This window comes from Salmo salar, chromosome 07 (genome assembly GCF_965601325.2).
Source record: "Salmo salar chromosome 07, fSalSal1, whole genome shotgun sequence".
In the NCBI taxonomy this organism is placed as follows: Eukaryota; Metazoa; Chordata; class Actinopteri; order Salmoniformes; family Salmonidae; genus Salmo; species Salmo salar.
Window position 1 is genome coordinate 14,569,910 of NC_138297.1, and position 16,112 is coordinate 14,586,021.

Genomic DNA, 16,112 nt, shown 5'->3' on the forward strand with positions numbered 1-16,112 from the left:
AGTGTTAGGTGTTAGCCAAACTAAGTGCCATTGACCCCGGCCTATAAGAATATCACAATTGACGAGGGTTCGAGTATAAATAACTGCCCTTCAGATTCGCACTCCTCACACTTTTCCTGTCTTCTCACCCTAGCCATTCAATAAAACCACAATAAATACTAATTGAAATACACACAACAAACGTTTAGATGTTTAAATTTGTTGGATTACTTTTTGCCTGTATGCATGCATCACAGGCGGTTGGTGGCACCTTAATTGGGGAGGACGGGCTCGTGGTAATGGCTGGAGTGGAATAAGTGGAACGGTATCAAATGCATCAAACACGTGGTAGATGGCATTCCATTCCCTCCGTTCCACAGATGATTATTATGAGCCGTTTTCCCCTCAGCAGTCTCCTGTGGTCAGTGGTGTAGTGAAGTTTCGCCTGACCCAACTACAAGGTCTGTAAAAATATTAGTAGTATATTTTATTTTACCATGGGGCAGTTTTAAAATGTGCAGTTTTATAGCTAATCTCATGCTATTTTACACATTTTGCCATGAGGGTGAGAGAAAATGTATTTGTTTTACTGCTCTGGGATCTTGAAAGACGGGACAATCTAAACCTTTTTTTCACAAATATATAAAAATAAAATAAACGTAACATACAGTGCCTTCGGAAAGTATTCAGACCCTTGACTTTTTCCACATTTTGTCAGGTTACAGCCATATTCTAAAATTGATTAAATTGTTTGTTTCTTTCCTCATCAATCTACACACAATATCCCATAATGACAAAGCAGAAACAGGTTTTTAGACATTTTTGCTATATTATTTTACAAAATGTACTAAAATATCACAATTACATAAGTATTCAGACCCTTTTCTCAGTACTTTGTTGAAGCACCTTTGGCAGCGATTACAACCTCAAGTCTTCTTGGGTATGACGCTACATGCTTGGCGCACCTGCATTTGGGAAGTTTCTCCCATTCTTCTCTGCAGATCCTCTCAAGCTCTGTCAGGTTGAATGGGGAGCGTTGCTGCACAGCTTTTTCCGGTCTCTCCAGAGATGTTTGATCAGGTTCAAGTCCGGGCTCTGGCTGGGCCACTCAAGGACAGTCAGAGACTTGTCCCGAAGCCACTCCTGCGTTGTCTTGTCTGTGTGCTTAGGGTCGTTGTCCTGTTGGAAGGTGAAACTTCGCCCCAGTCTGAGGTCCTGAGTGCCCTGGAGCAGGTTTTCTTTAAGGATCTCGCTGTTGTTTGCCCCGTTCATCTTTGCCTCGATCCTGACTAGTGTCCCAGTCCCTGCCGCTGAAAAACATCCACACAGCATGATGCTGACACCATCATGCTTCACCGTAGGGATGGTGCCAGGTTTCCTCCAGACGTGATGCTTGGCATTCAGGCCAAAGAGTTCGATCTTGGTTTCATCAGACCAGAGAATCAAGCGGGCTGTCCTGTGCCTTTTACTGAGGAGTGGCTTCCGTCTGGCCACTCTACCATAAAGGCCTGATTGGTGGAGTGCTGCAGAGACGGTTGTCTTTCTTGATAGTTCTCCCATCTCCACAGAGGAACTCTGGAGCTCTGTCAGAGTGACCATCGGGTTCTTGGTCCTTCTCCCCTAATTGCTCAGTTTTGCAGGGCGGCCAGCTCTAGGAAGAGCCTTGGTGGTTCCAAAATTCTTCCATTTAAGAATGACGGAGGCCACTCTGTTCTTAGAACCTTCATTGTTGCAGCAATTTTTTGGTACCCTTCCCCAGATCCATTCTTTGACACAATCCTGTCTCGGAGCTCTACGGTCAATTCTTTTGACCTCATGCCTTGGTTTTTGCGCTGACATGCACTGTCACTGTGGGACCTTATATAGACAGGTGTGTGCCTTTCCAAATCATGTCCAATCAATTGAATTTACCACAGTTTGACTACAATCAAGTTGTAGAAACATCTCAATGATGATCAATAGACACAGGATGCACCTGAGCTCAATTTCGAGTCTCATAGCAAAGGGTCTGAATACATATGTAAATAAGGTATTTCTGTTTTAATTTTTAATAAAAGTGCAACATCTTCTAAAAATAATGTTTTGCTTTGTCATTATTGGTTATTGTGTGTAGATTGATGGAGGGGATTTTTTTTTTTTAAATCAATTTTAGAATACGGCTGTATCATAACAAGATGTGGAAAAAGGGAAGGGGTCTGAATACTTTCCGAAATGCACTGTAGGCTACAGCAGGAGTGATTTTATTAATACGTTTTCTGATCTGAAAAAAATATTGTAAAGCCAGCTTGCCTGCTACCCAAATTATTGTGCTCTACTCTGAAATCACCTTATGCCATTTTTTTATTGAGGGGGGACATTAAATACCAAAACACCAGCAAATCAGCTCCAAGTGATTTTAATTTGGGAAACTCTATGTTCCAAAGTATTCCCACACATAAGAGATATGTGATCATATAGAAAGAAGCAAGGTCTGAAATGATTGTTTTAGTCAGATATTATATCCGTTTGGGCTTCATGAGGCCAATTTGCAGTCTACAAATGATTTGTAATTATGTTCCGACCCCCTGACCATCCACTCTAGAAAAATAGACCCGCGGCTGAATTTTGTTGATGATCCCTGGGCTACAGTCGTTGATAAATCTAGGCCTCTTTACAGTGAGGGTCCGTGGTTACAGCTAGGGGGAGGCGTTGTACTCTACAGTTTTCAAAATCAGGAAGCGCTCGATAGAAAAAGTATCGCACTCAAAGCGAAGTGTAGGCAGGCACAGATAATAGAAGGGACGCGTTCCTCTGCCCAAGCGTTGCTGACGTATGCCAAATCGTACAACGTCTGAATAGGTATTTTAAGTTTAACTAACCACATCATATGTTATAGCGATCTGCCAGTCGATGATGTCGCACGCAACCATTGGTTAATGCATGTAACTTCTGCGCAGGGGAACGCGACCCGAGTATCGACGTCCTTGATAACCCGTGAACTCCGTGCCAAGAACAATTCCTGGATTCGGAAACTGACTCGGAAAAGTAAAAAGAAGATTTGCAGTTAATTTTTATTCTGTGAATTTGTTTTATCGTTTCAGAGGAGACAAGTATCACTTTGAAACATTGGAGACTGTGCGGTTTAAAGTCCCGACCGAAAGAGACAGTCTTCCCTCTCTGCACGCGTCGTTTGCCATGGCTTTGACAACCTGTACCAGATTTACCGACGAGTTTAATCTCTACGAAGAGCTGGGAAAGTAAGTATTAAAATGTTTTTGTTATTTCTCTCCAATACATATCTGCATTGGATTATGTTTAGCTACTGGTGCCCTAAACGGGTGGTTATTCTGGATTACCTGTTACCTGTGTGTGGTGCACATAAACCGTACCCGTTGTATTCAAACCGTACGTTTGGTCTTCAAATGTATATTTCCTAACTTTTCTTTCCAAAACCTTCGTTGCGTTTGTTTGGATATCTTTACTGAATGTTTACGTAGTATTTCAATCGATCTTGACATCATTTTCGTCTAACAAGTCACCGCCCTTTTAGTGGAACAACAACTGTATTGGGGCGGTCATTTCCTAGTGGTGAGTAAATGGTAGTGTCTAAATTTCTGGAGAAATCCCTTGTTTTGCCAGCTGTGATGTCATTCCTTGCTCACAGCAAAATGAAATTGACATAAATGTGACTTATTGATGCACTGATTTGCTATTGCCAAGCGGCCAGCGCACATGCCCATTCCGACAGGGTATTATTGCCTATTTATAATCATAAACCAAATAATAAATGCCATCGTTTTAGCAACAATGTAAACGCATCGATATGAGTGATGGGGTTTAAATGCATAATAGAGCGAAAGGTTGCCGCGTTAAATGTTTTTAAAAGCAGCACTAACCCTGGTGACTGAGAAGAATCCCTTGGCACTACTGACTGTAGTCTGCCCTACTTTACCAGCAAAGCACGGCGTCTTTGCGGGGTTGGGGACAATTAGGTCACTTGCACTAACGCGGTCTTCAGTGCTTTTTTCCAGCGTGAGGCTGCATCTTCTAGCCTAGGCCTACTCTCCTCAGTGGTCCACCGAGCATGGGCCTCTCACAGCCATCCCCATCTGAGTTTGACTACAAAAACTTGAATTCATGTCTACACCACTGACGCAAAGAAACGAAATATAGATGCATGTTTTCAATGTATCCCTATTTCTTTGGCGTTGTATGCATCAGGTTAAATACAGCAATTAGGTTTGGTAATCACCCTCTCCATACCCAACTAGCAATGAGGAATCGGCCCTCTTCAGCGGGGCCGGAACTGATTGAAACGGCCGGAATCAAAATGAATGACTGTCCAGAATCGGCCCAAGTACATCGGGCTGTTTCCACAAAATTCAGATTTTAGTAATTTTAAATATTACTATTATACATGTTATACGTACAAATTATACCCATTCACAAAAAAACTATTTGTGTCCAGAGGAAACACCATACACCTGGTGACCATGTCAGCGTGCATGCGCCTGGCCAGCCACAGGAGTCACTACAGCGCGATGGGACAAGGATATCCCGGCCAAACCCTTCCCTAACTCGGACGACGCTGGCCAATTGTACGTCGCCTCATCGCCTCATCGGTCTCCCGGTCATTGGTCTCGATCCAGCATCTGTAGCAACACGATGCAGTGTCTTAGACCGCTGCGCCACTTGGGACTATTTTGAGGAAGTGTATACTGGCTATGGTGTCTCAAAATGGACAAACAGTACTATTGCTCGTTTTTAAAGCGAATGTCTTTTTTTTAAGGTAGTATGCAAGCACACTCGGCTAGTTTGGCTAGGTGCCAGCTGAACTGCAGCATACTGACGACTTAACTCTGCCATTGTTCGTTGGACAAAACCTATGGGGAAAATGAAAGGCATTTTAGGATAAACGCTGAAAATAAAGTCTGTGGTAAACACAGGCTTAGGAGCTCTTATACATTTTGTTCAATAATCTTCAAATCAAATGTTATTGGTCACATACACATGGTTAACAGAAGTTATTGCAAGTGTAGCGAAATGCTTGTACTTCTAGTTCCCGACAGCACAGCAATATCTAACATGTAATCTAAGAATTCCATAACAACTACCTAATACACACACATCTAAAGGGATGGAATATGAATATGTGGATGAGCAATGACAGAGCGGCATATGCAAGATGGTATAAAATACAGTATATACATATGAGAAGAGAAATGCAAGATATGTAAACATTATTAAAGTGACTAGTGATCCATTTATTAAAGTGGCCAATGATTTCAAGTCTGTATCTAGGCAGTGACGTGTTAGTGATAGAAGCTGTTTTTCAGTCTCTCGGTCCCAGCTTTGATGCACCTGTACTGACCTCGCCTTCTGGATGGTAGCAGGGTGAACAGACAGTAGTCCGGGTGATTTGCTGTCCTTGATGATCTTTTTGACCTTCCTGTGACATCAGGGGCTGTAGGTGTCCTGGAGAGCAGGTAGTTTTCCCCCGGTGATGCGTTGTGCAGACCTCACCACCCTCTGGAGAGCCCTGCGGTTGTGGGCGGTCCAGTAGCCATACCAGGCGGTCATACAGCCTGACAGGATGCTCTCAATTGTGCATCTGTAAAAGTTTGAGGGCTTTAGGTGACAAGGCACATTTTTTTTCAGCCTCCTGAGGTTGAAGAGGCACTGTTGCGCCTTCTTCACCACACTGTCTGTGTGGGTGGACTATTTCAGTTTGTCCGTGATGTTTACACCAAGGAACTTTAACTTCCACCTTCTCCACTGCTGTCCCGTCAATGTGGATAGGGGGGTGCTCCCTCTGCTGTTTCCTTGGCCATGCAGTCATGGGTGAACAGGGAGTACAGTAGGAGGCTGCGCACGCACCCTTGTGTGGCCCCAGTGTTGAGGATCAGCAAAGTGGTGGGGGGGCGGTTGATTGCACAGGGCGGGGTTGATACCCAGGGCCTCAAGCTTAATCATGAGCTTGGAGGGTACTATGGTGTAGAATGCTGAGCTATAGTCAATGAACAGCATTCTTACATAGGTATTCTTCTTGTCCAGATGGATAGGGCAGTGTGATGGCGATTGCATCGTCTGTGGACCTATTGGGGCGGTAGGCAATTTTGAAGTGGGTCTAGGGTGACCGGTAAGGTGGAGGTGATATGATCCTTGACTAGACTCTCAAAGCACTTAATGATGACAGAAGTGAATGCTATGGGGCGATAGTCATTTAGTTCAGTTACCTTTGCCTTCTTGGGTAAGATCACTTTTTGTGAATGTTGAAGAATTTAGGTAATGATAAAAAGCACATAAAGGCTTCATAATTCATAAAGGTCATGTTAACTAACTGATATTATCTCATAGAACAGAAAGTATGAGATCTCCTAAGCCTGTGTTAACCTCTGACCTTATTTTTGGCGTTTATTCCAAAACCCTAATCATTCCCTATTCATTAGGAATGGCTGAACAAACCTGAGTTATCTTATTTCCGAGTGTTTGGACTACAAGTTAGCGAGCTCTCTTGCCATATATAGCTTGCAGTCCTAAAACCTGGAAATTATATAATTCGCCACTGTTGTCTTACGACTCGACAAATAGCTCGAACCAGTCATGACTATTCAACAAAACAATAAATCATTTTCAAGTTTATTTTCAGCAAATTTATTAGTTACATGATTGTATAACTAGAAAAGGAGTTTTGAAATTGAGGGTGCAGTATTTATGAAGTTTGGCAATGAGGACAAAAATTAGCATAGTTCAGTAAGTTTAGCCAGGGAAAACAAATCTGGGAGAGGATATAGCTGGGTGCACATGAATCCAGATAATGTATGGTGAAGTCACTTCTGGACATGGTATATAGAGAAAGGAAAGGGTTTTTGGATGGAACAAAACGTATAACATCTCCTAAGACTGTGTTTACCAGACCTTATTTTCGGCATTTGTTCAAAAACCCTCCAAAAACTAACCATGGCGAAATTAGTGCCGACAAAAAGAGGCCATTACTATTGCTCTCCATGTCAGTTTGATCGTCTACTCACCACCGTCTTTGTGTTTCCTAAAGGGGAGCTTTCTCCATAGTGAAAAGATGTATGAGGATCTCCAGCGGACAGGAGTATGCTGCCAAAATCATCAACACTAAGAAGCTATCTGCTCGGGGTAGGTGTCTTTACCATGTCGTTACCTTGTCTTTGCAGGTTTTGTTGAAAACAACTAAATACCCCAAAACTCCCTGTCAAAAGTTTCCAGTGAAAAACAAAAAGGTGATGGTTCTAAGTTTTTACCTGCCGTTTATCTCCACATTACATGGTAACATGGCAATTACATTAGTATGCAGTTCACAGGAGGCTGCTGAGGGGAGGACGGCTCATAATAATGTCTAGAACGGAGTGAATGGTATCAAACACATGGAAACCATGGAAACCATGTATTTGATACCGTTCCACTGATTTCGCTCCAGACATTACCACGAGCCCGTCCTCCCCAATTAAGGTGCCACCAACCTCCTGTGATGCAGTTGTAGAGAAGCACCCATTATTATCACATATTTGACAGTAAATAGCAGATAAAATGACATTTCCCAGAGGAATGCGGTATGTGGTTCTGGTTTGTGTTGCAATGTTGAGCAGGGTAGTCCTCTGGGTAGTCACAGGTTTACCAGTCAATGACAGGAAAAATCTCCCCAAGATGTCCTCGATTTTTGGACTTCATGCACTTTTTAACCAAGTGACCTGCCCTCCAACTTCCCCCATTTCGCTCCTGCTTACTTTTTAGTGGACAATGTACAGTCATAGCTGAGTCATTTCAGTAATTGGATGTGGTCAGGCGCCTGTTGCGACAGTGGTAAGGCTAACAGCGTCTGGGGAAGTCTCGCTCAGGGTTATGTTCAACTATCTTTACAGTTCTTCTTTCATTTTATATCCTTAGTACCCCTTGTGGCGAGGGATGAAAACGCCAAGCAAGGTTATGACTCTCATACTGGTATCAGTTAACCTGCTTTGATTTCTGACATGAGTCACAGTGTAGTCTTCTGTGTCACAACCTCAGTCACTATGGGATAACTGAACGGAATCTGCCAGTAGTAGAAATAGACATGCATTCTTCATGACCTTTGGCTCTATATCCTGGTGCTACTATACAAAGTCTTGCTTTTGTAGAATGTACTGCCTGTCCAGGAAGTAGGTTGGGTCTATTTTTCCCTTATTCTCTCTGGCGCTCTCCTCCTTTGTGAGGGAGCTGTGTGGAGCGGGTTGGTGGGCCGGGGCTCCCGTTGTCTGTATGGCGCTGCAGATTATCCCTCCACAAACCTTAATGGGCTGCTCACACACACACACACACACACACACACACACAAAGACAAGTAAGGACTAAAATACAGGAGGGAGGGATGATTAGGACTAAATGACAGGAGGGAGGGATGATTAGGACTAAATGACAGGAGGGAGGGATGATTAGGACTAAAAGACAGGAGGGAGGGATGATTAGGACTAAATGACAGGAGGGAGGGATGATTAGGACTAAATGACAGGAGGGAGGGATGATTAGGACTAAATGACAGGAGGGAGGGATGATTAGGACTAAATGACAGGAGGGAGGGATGATTAGGACTAAATGACAGGAGGGAGGGATGATTAGGACTAAATGACAGGAGGGAGGGATGATTAGGACTAAATGACAGGAGGGAGGGAGGGATGATAGGACTAAATGACAGGAGGGAGGGAGGGATGATAGGACTAAATGACAGGAGGGAGGGAGGGATGATAGGACTAAATGACAGGAGGGAGGGAGGGATGATAGGACTAAATGACAGGAGGGAGGGAGGGACGATTAGGACTAAATGACAGGAGGGAGGGACGATTAGGACTAAATGACAGGAGGGAGGGACGATTAGGACTAAATGACAGGAGGGAGGGACGATTAGGACTAAATGACAGGAGGGAAGAGGGAGGGATGATTAGGACTAAATGACAGGAGGGAAGAGGGAGGGATGATTAGGACTAAATGACAGGAGGGAGGGAGGGAGGGATGATTAGGACTAAATGACAGGAGGGAGGGAGGGAGGGAGGGAGGGATGATTAGGACTAAATGACAGGAGGGAGGGAGGGGGGAGGGATGATTAGGACTAAATGACAGGAGGGAGGGACGATTAGGACTAAATGACAGGAGGGAGGGAGGGAGGGATGATTAGGACTAAATGACAGGAGGGAGGGAGGGATGATAGGACTAAATGACAGGAGGGAGGGATGATTAGGACTAAATGACAGGAGGGAGGGATGATTAGGACTAAATGACAGGAGGGAGGGATGATTAGGACTAAATGACAGGAGGGAGGGATGATTAGGACTAAATGACAGGAGGGAGGGATGATTAGGACTAAATGACAGGAGGGAGGGATGATTAGGACTAAATGACAGGAGGGAGGGATGATTAGGACTAAATGACAGGAGGGAGGGAGGGAGGGATGATTAGGACTAAATGACAGGAGGGAGGGAGGGAGGGAGGGAGGGAGGGATGATTAGGACTAAATTACGGGAGGGAGGTAGGGATGATTAGGACTAAATGACAGGAGGGAGGGAGGGAGGGAGGGATGATTAGGACTAAATGACAGGAGGGAGGGATGATTAGGACTAAATGACAGGAGGGAGGGAGGGATGATTAGGACTAAATGACAGGAGGGAGGGAGTGATGATTAGGACTAAATGACAGGAGGGAGGGAGGGATGATTAGGACTAAATGATAGGAGGGAGGGAGGGATGATTAGGACTAAATGACAGGAGGGAGGGAGGGATGATTAGGACTAAATGACAGGAGGGAGGGAGGGATGATTAGGACTAAATGACGGGAGGGAGGGAGGGAGGGATGATTAGGACTAAATGACGGGAGGGAGGGAGGGAGGGATGATTAGGACTAAATGACAGGAGGGAGGGAGGGATGATTAGGACTAAATGACAGGAGGAGGGAGGGAGGGAGGGATGATTAGGACTAAATGACAGGAGGAGGGAGGGAGGGAGGGATGATTAGGACTAAATGACAGGAGGAGGGAGGGAGGGAGGGAGGGATGATTAGGACTAAATGACAGGAGGAGGGAGGGATGATTAGGACTAAATGACAGGAGGAGGGAGGGATGATTAGGACTAAATGACAGGAGGGAGGGAGGGATGATTAGGACTAAATGACAGGAGGGAGGGAGGGATGATTAGGACTAAATGACAGGAGGGAGGGAGTGATGATTAGGACTAAATGACAGGAGGGAGGGAGGGATGATTAGGACTAAATGATAGGAGGGAGGGAGGGATGATTAGGACTAAATGACAGGAGGGAGGGAGGGATGATTAGGACTAAATGACAGGAGGGAGGGAGGGATGATTAGGACTAAATGACGGGAGGGAGGGAGGGAGGGATGATTAGGACTAAATGACAGGAGGGAGGGAGGGATGATTAGGACTAAATGACAGGAGGGAGGGAGGGATGATTAGGACTAAATGACAGGAGGAGGGAGGGAGGGAGGGATGATTAGGACTAAATGACAGGAGGAGGGAGGGAGGGAGGGATGATTAGGACTAAATGACAGGAGGAGGGAGGGATGATTAGGACTAAATGACAGGAGGAGGGAGGGATGATTAGGACTAAATGACAGGAGGAGGGAGGGATGATTAGGACTAAATGACAGGAGGGAGGGAGGGATGATTAGGACTAAATGACAGGAGGGAGGGAGGGAGGGATGATTAGGACTAAATGGCAGGAGGGAGGGATGATTGGGACTAAATGACAGGAGGGAGGGACGGACGGAGGGAGGGATGATTAGGACTAAATGACAGGAGGGAGGGATGATTAGGACTAAATGACAGGAGGGAGGGATGATTAGGACTAAATGACAGGAGGGAGGGATGATTAGGACTAAATGACAGGAGGGAGGGAGGGATGATAGGACTAAATGACAGGAGGGAGGGAGTGATGATAGGACTAAATGACAGGAGGGAGGGAGGGATGATTAGGACTAAATGACAGGAGGGAGGGAGGGAGGGAGGGATGATTAGGACTAAATGACAGGAGGAGGGAGGGAGGGAGGGATGATTAGGACTAAATGACAGGAGGAGGGAGGGATGATTAGGACTAAATGACAGGAGGAGGGAGGGATGATTAGGACTAAATGACAGGAGGAGGGAGGGATGATTAGGACTAAATGACAGGAGGGAGGGAGGGATGATTAGGACTAAATGACAGGAGGGAGGGAGGGAGGGATGATTAGGACTAAATGGCAGGAGGGAGGGATGATTGGGACTAAATGACAGGAGGGAGGGACGGACGGAGGGAGGGATGATTAGGACTAAATGACAGGAGGGAGGGATGATTAGGACTAAATGACAGGAGGGAGGGATGATTAGGACTAAATGACAGGAGGGAGGGATGATTAGGACTAAATGACAGGAGGGAGGGAGGGATGATAGGACTAAATGACAGGAGGGAGGGAGTGATGATAGGACTAAATGACAGGAGGGAGGGAGGGATGATTAGGACTAAATGACAGGAGGGAGGGAGGGATGATTAGGACTAAATGACAGGAGGGAGGGAGGGATGATTAGGACTAAATGACAGGAGGGAGGGAGGGATGATTAGGACTAAATGACAGGAGGGTGGGAGGGATGATTAGGACTAAATGATAGGAGGGGGGAGGGAGGGATGATTAGGACTAAATGACAGGAGGAGGGAGGGAGGGATGATTAGGACTAAATGACAGGAGGAGGGAGGGAGGGATGATTAGGACTAAATGACAGGAGGAGGGAGGGAGGGATGATTAGGACTAAATGACAGGAGGGAAGAGGGAGGGATGATTAGGACTAAATGACAGGAGGGAAGAGGGAGGGATGATTAGGACTAAATGACAGGAGGGAGGGACGGACGGAGGGAGGGATGATTAGGACTAAATGACAGGAGGGAGGGACGGAGGGAGGGATGATTAGGACTAAATGACAGGAGGGAGGGATGATTAGGACTAAATGACAGGAGGGAGGGATGATTGGGACTAAATGACAGGAGGGAGGGATGATTGGGACTAAATGACGGAGGGAGGGAGGGACGGAGGGAGGGATGATTAGGACTAAATGACAGGAGGGAGGGATGATTAGGACTAAATGACAGGAGGGAGGGATGATTGGGACTAAATGACAGGAGGGAGGGATGATTAGGACTAAATGACAGGAGGGAGGGATGATTAGGACTAAATGACAGGAGGGAGGGATGATTGGGACTAAATGACAGGAGGGAGGGATGATTAGGACTAAATGACAGGAGGGAGGGATGATTGGGACTAAATGACAGGAGGGAGGGATGATTGGGACTAAATGACAGGAGGGAGGGACGGAGGGAGGGATGATTAGGACTAAATTACAGGAGGGAGGGATGATTAGGACTAAATTACAGGAGGGAGGGATGATTGGGACTAAATGACAGGAGGGAGGGATGATTGGGACTAAATGACAGGAGGGAGGGATGATTGGGACTAAATGACAGGAGGGAGGGATGATTGGGACTAAATGACAGGAGGGAAGGACGGAGGGAGGGATGATTAGGACTAAATGACAGGAGGGAGGGATGATTGGGACTAAATGACAGGAGGGAGGGATGATTAGAACTAAGAGAAGGGAAGGGAATGTAATTATATCACAGACAGAGCTATGTCTAGAACAGAACATGAATAACAGGGGAGAGAATATAGCTGGAGAGAGGAAGCAGTACCCTATTGCTTACACAATCCCCTTCATGGTACAGAGAGTAAAGAGACAAGATTAGATTGCTGAGGTGTTGAATAGAGGGTGGCCTAGAGAGGGTTGAGAAAGTGTATTGGTGTTTTTTTTCCATGATTGATCCCATTCCAGGATTGGCTTGACTGATTGGCTCCACTGAGCCACGCCCGGCCCCTACCCGAGAGAAGATGAAAGAGAGATGGATAATGTGAGGCAAAAAGAGCGGGGAGATGGAAGGAGTGAAATAAATTGGAATGGGAGGAGAGAAAGGTGAGGGAAAGTGAGTTGGTGTGCAAGATTTTGTGAGCGACAGAAATGGAATGAATTGGAGAGATTGATAAAGAGAGTGCGGCGAGATGAGGAGGAGAGATGGGAAAGAATCGTGCTAGCAGAGAGATCTCTCCCTTCCTCAGCTGAAGGTGACCTTGGAGGAGGGAAACCCCAGATCTGCTGTGTCAGTCAGATACCAGTTAGATACCAGAGGCAGAAAGGGGGTACCTTGTCAGTTGTACAACTGAATGCATTCAACTGAAATGTGTCTTCTGCATTTAACCCAACCCCTCAAACTCACCCCATCCACCAGGGTGTAGCACCCGCAATGCACAGTAAACATTTTTGTGACTGGATGGTCACCTCACATCATCTATCGAGGTGAGGAGTGATACAGGATTTTCCCAATTAGGAATGAGAGGAATTATTTGGTGGCCATGATGGAATGGGGCCAGGTTGGGAATTTTTCCATGACTCCAGGGTGGTATAAATCCCATCTGTAGGACGCAGGGTAATATACTTCTGCCAACCTGTAGATGGTGGTTTGTCAATTGGGTGATCTTTATCTATACCCCTATATGGTGTTATTAAAGCCTTATCAAAGCACAGAAATGTAGACAGTGGATTGGTTTTTGGTTCACTGCACTGTATTGACTTAGTTAGATCATGTGTTTATCAAATCAGTCTGTCCCTATTTGTGTGTGTCCCTTTCTCTGTGACCACCACGAGCAGCGCACTGATCTAATAACAGCCGTCTTACTTTATGTTTGAGGGAATGAGTTACAGTTCGGACATTCAAGGTTACTCCCTGCGCTGGGGATTCCCAAAGTGGGTCGTGTGACTTCTGATAGACGGAGGCTAAATTCAGAGTCTCGTGCGATAGTGAGACTCCTTAGGGAATAGACCCTCCCTGGTAACCCACACTCCTTTTGGCTCGCCGTGTGGAGGTGTGTTGAAGGTGCAGACGGTAACCCACACTCCTTTTGGCTCGCCGTGTGGAGGTGTGTTGAAGGTGCAGACGGTAACCCACACTCCTTTTGGCTCGCCGTGTGGAGGTGTGGTGAAGGTGCAGACGGTAACCCACACTCCTTTTGGCTCGCCGTGTGGAGGTGTGTTGACCAATATCTCCTCACACACTTATGTCAATGCATGGGCTTTGGGAGTGTTTTTGACTTGTTGCACTTCTTGTCTCTCATTTGGTGACTTCCCCCTTCTATAAATTGGTTAGCATTTAGCATGTATAGGTTTTTCTGCTTCTTGCTTTGTGGTTAGATGAGGAAGAATGTGTTTTTGAAGCTAACTCAATGTCATAAAGTTGTGGCTATCCTACTAGGGTCTGTCAAGCTCATTGTCTGCTAATGAGAGGGGTGTAGACCCACTCAGACATTATGGGTTAATTGGGGGCTCCCAAGGGGCGCTGCGGTCTAAGGCACTGCGTCTGCGTTAGAGGTGTCACTACAGACCCTGGTTCGATTCCGGGCTGTATCACAACCGGCTGTGCTTGGGAGTCCCATAGGGCGGCGCACAATTGGCCCAATGTGGGGTTAAGGACAGACTGAGAACCCCTTCTCCACACACACACACTGCCCACCATAAATATAATTCACCCTGCCCTGTGCTGTGGCTCATCCTTTGATCCCGGCCTGACCAATATGGCTGACCTTGGTGTCTGGGAATGTTCACACCAGCATGAATACAGATGACTCAATCACCCCAAAGCTCTGTCTAATATGGGGATCTGGGGCACTCACTGTGCTGTAAGTTTCCCCAAGGTGTGAGGGATTTTTTTCTCTCACTCTGTTCCATGTATACCTCCTGTGAGGTATTTAAGCATGTCTCTCTTTTTCTCTATCTCTCTATCGCTCTCTTCTTTCTGTCGCTCTTCTCTCCTTTTTCTCCCTTGCACACCTCGGTCTCTCTTACGCTTTGTCGCTGTCTCTCTCTTCCTCTCCCTCTCTCTTTCTGTGTTTCTGTCTCTCTTTCTCTCACTTTGCTCTCTTCTCACACTCACAGCCAGGGGGGTCACAACACTGTTACTTTTTTTATTTTTATCTCCTGTAAATCTGTATTTGTGTAAGAGCAAAGCCCTCAGTCCATTTAACCCTCATATTCCGTAAGTGTGTGTGTCTGAAGTTCAATGCTTTACATGACAGAGCCGATCAGCACACACTGGGTATTTTACTGAGCTAGAGCATTCCCAGAGCAGTTCTAGAAAATCAGAGGAACGAAAAGATGTAACGATTGGTATGGCGTCAGGAGAACGTGTGTGTGTGTGTGTGTGTGTGTGTGTGTGTGTGTATTGGCATCCACCCCAGGGCCCCCCTCCCGACTGAGCGTTTCACGCCTGCATGGGCAGGCTAAAAATATCTCATTAAACAACAGAGAAACCGAGGGAGGGAGAGGGGAGGAAGAGCTGGAGCGAGGGAGATGGTGTCTGTCAATGATGCTGTCTGTCAATGATGAATGATCAGAATGAGCAAAATACTCATAGATCCTTAGCAAAGCTATTTTATATTTGGCTGCACAATGGTCAATGAATGACCAAATCAATCAATCAAATATATTTATTTGTAGCCTGAATTGGGTCGCATCAACGACTCTGTAAATATAGTCCAGGTTCTTGTTATTTCCATTCCATTTCTGCCGAACAGTGACAAGAACAGTTGTGGGGGAGAGACCAGAACAGCATGAACGATATACATGACGACAGGAGGCCACTCTCACCACGCCTTCTCTACATGTGCATCGGAACATGTTATTAGCCGGCGTGTCGAGGGGGAAATTGCTTAAACAAACCTAAGAATCTCTATTGCACTCCACACTGCCCTTTCACATTTGGACAAAAGGAACACCTATGTGAGAATGCTATTCATTGACTATGGCTCAGCGTTCAACACCATAGTACCCGCAAAGCTCATCATTAAGCTAAGGACCCTGGGACTAAACACCTCCCTCTGCAACTGGATCCTGGACTTCCTGACGGGCCGCCCCCAGGTGGTAAGGGTAGGTAACAACACATCCGCCACGCTGATCCTCAACACGGGGGCCCGTCAGGGGTGCGTGCTCAATACCCTCCTGTACTCCCTGTTCACTCATGACTGCATGGCCAGGCACGACTCCAACACCATCATTAGGTTTGCAGACGACACA

The 16,112-nt window shown here is 46.0% G+C and overlaps 1 protein-coding gene across 14 annotated transcripts in view; it reads left to right on the plus strand.

The window, feature by feature from the left end:
* Positions 1-2,690: 2,690 nt before the first annotated feature.
* Positions 2,691-16,112, plus strand: part of LOC100380644 (calcium/calmodulin-dependent protein kinase type II delta chain) — a 117,874-nt gene continuing 104,452 nt past the window's right edge. For 5 of the 14 annotated variants that reach the window (XM_014206581.3, XM_014206579.3, XM_082977386.1 and 2 more), the window contains exons 1-2: positions 2,841-3,215; positions 7,013-7,107. In XM_014206581.3, the coding sequence (XP_014062056.1) occupies positions 3,154-3,215; positions 7,013-7,107 (157 nt within the window). In that variant the 5' untranslated portion in view covers positions 2,841-3,153. The other 9 variants (XM_014206583.3, XM_014206585.3, XM_014206584.3 and 6 more) reach the window with 5 other exon arrangements.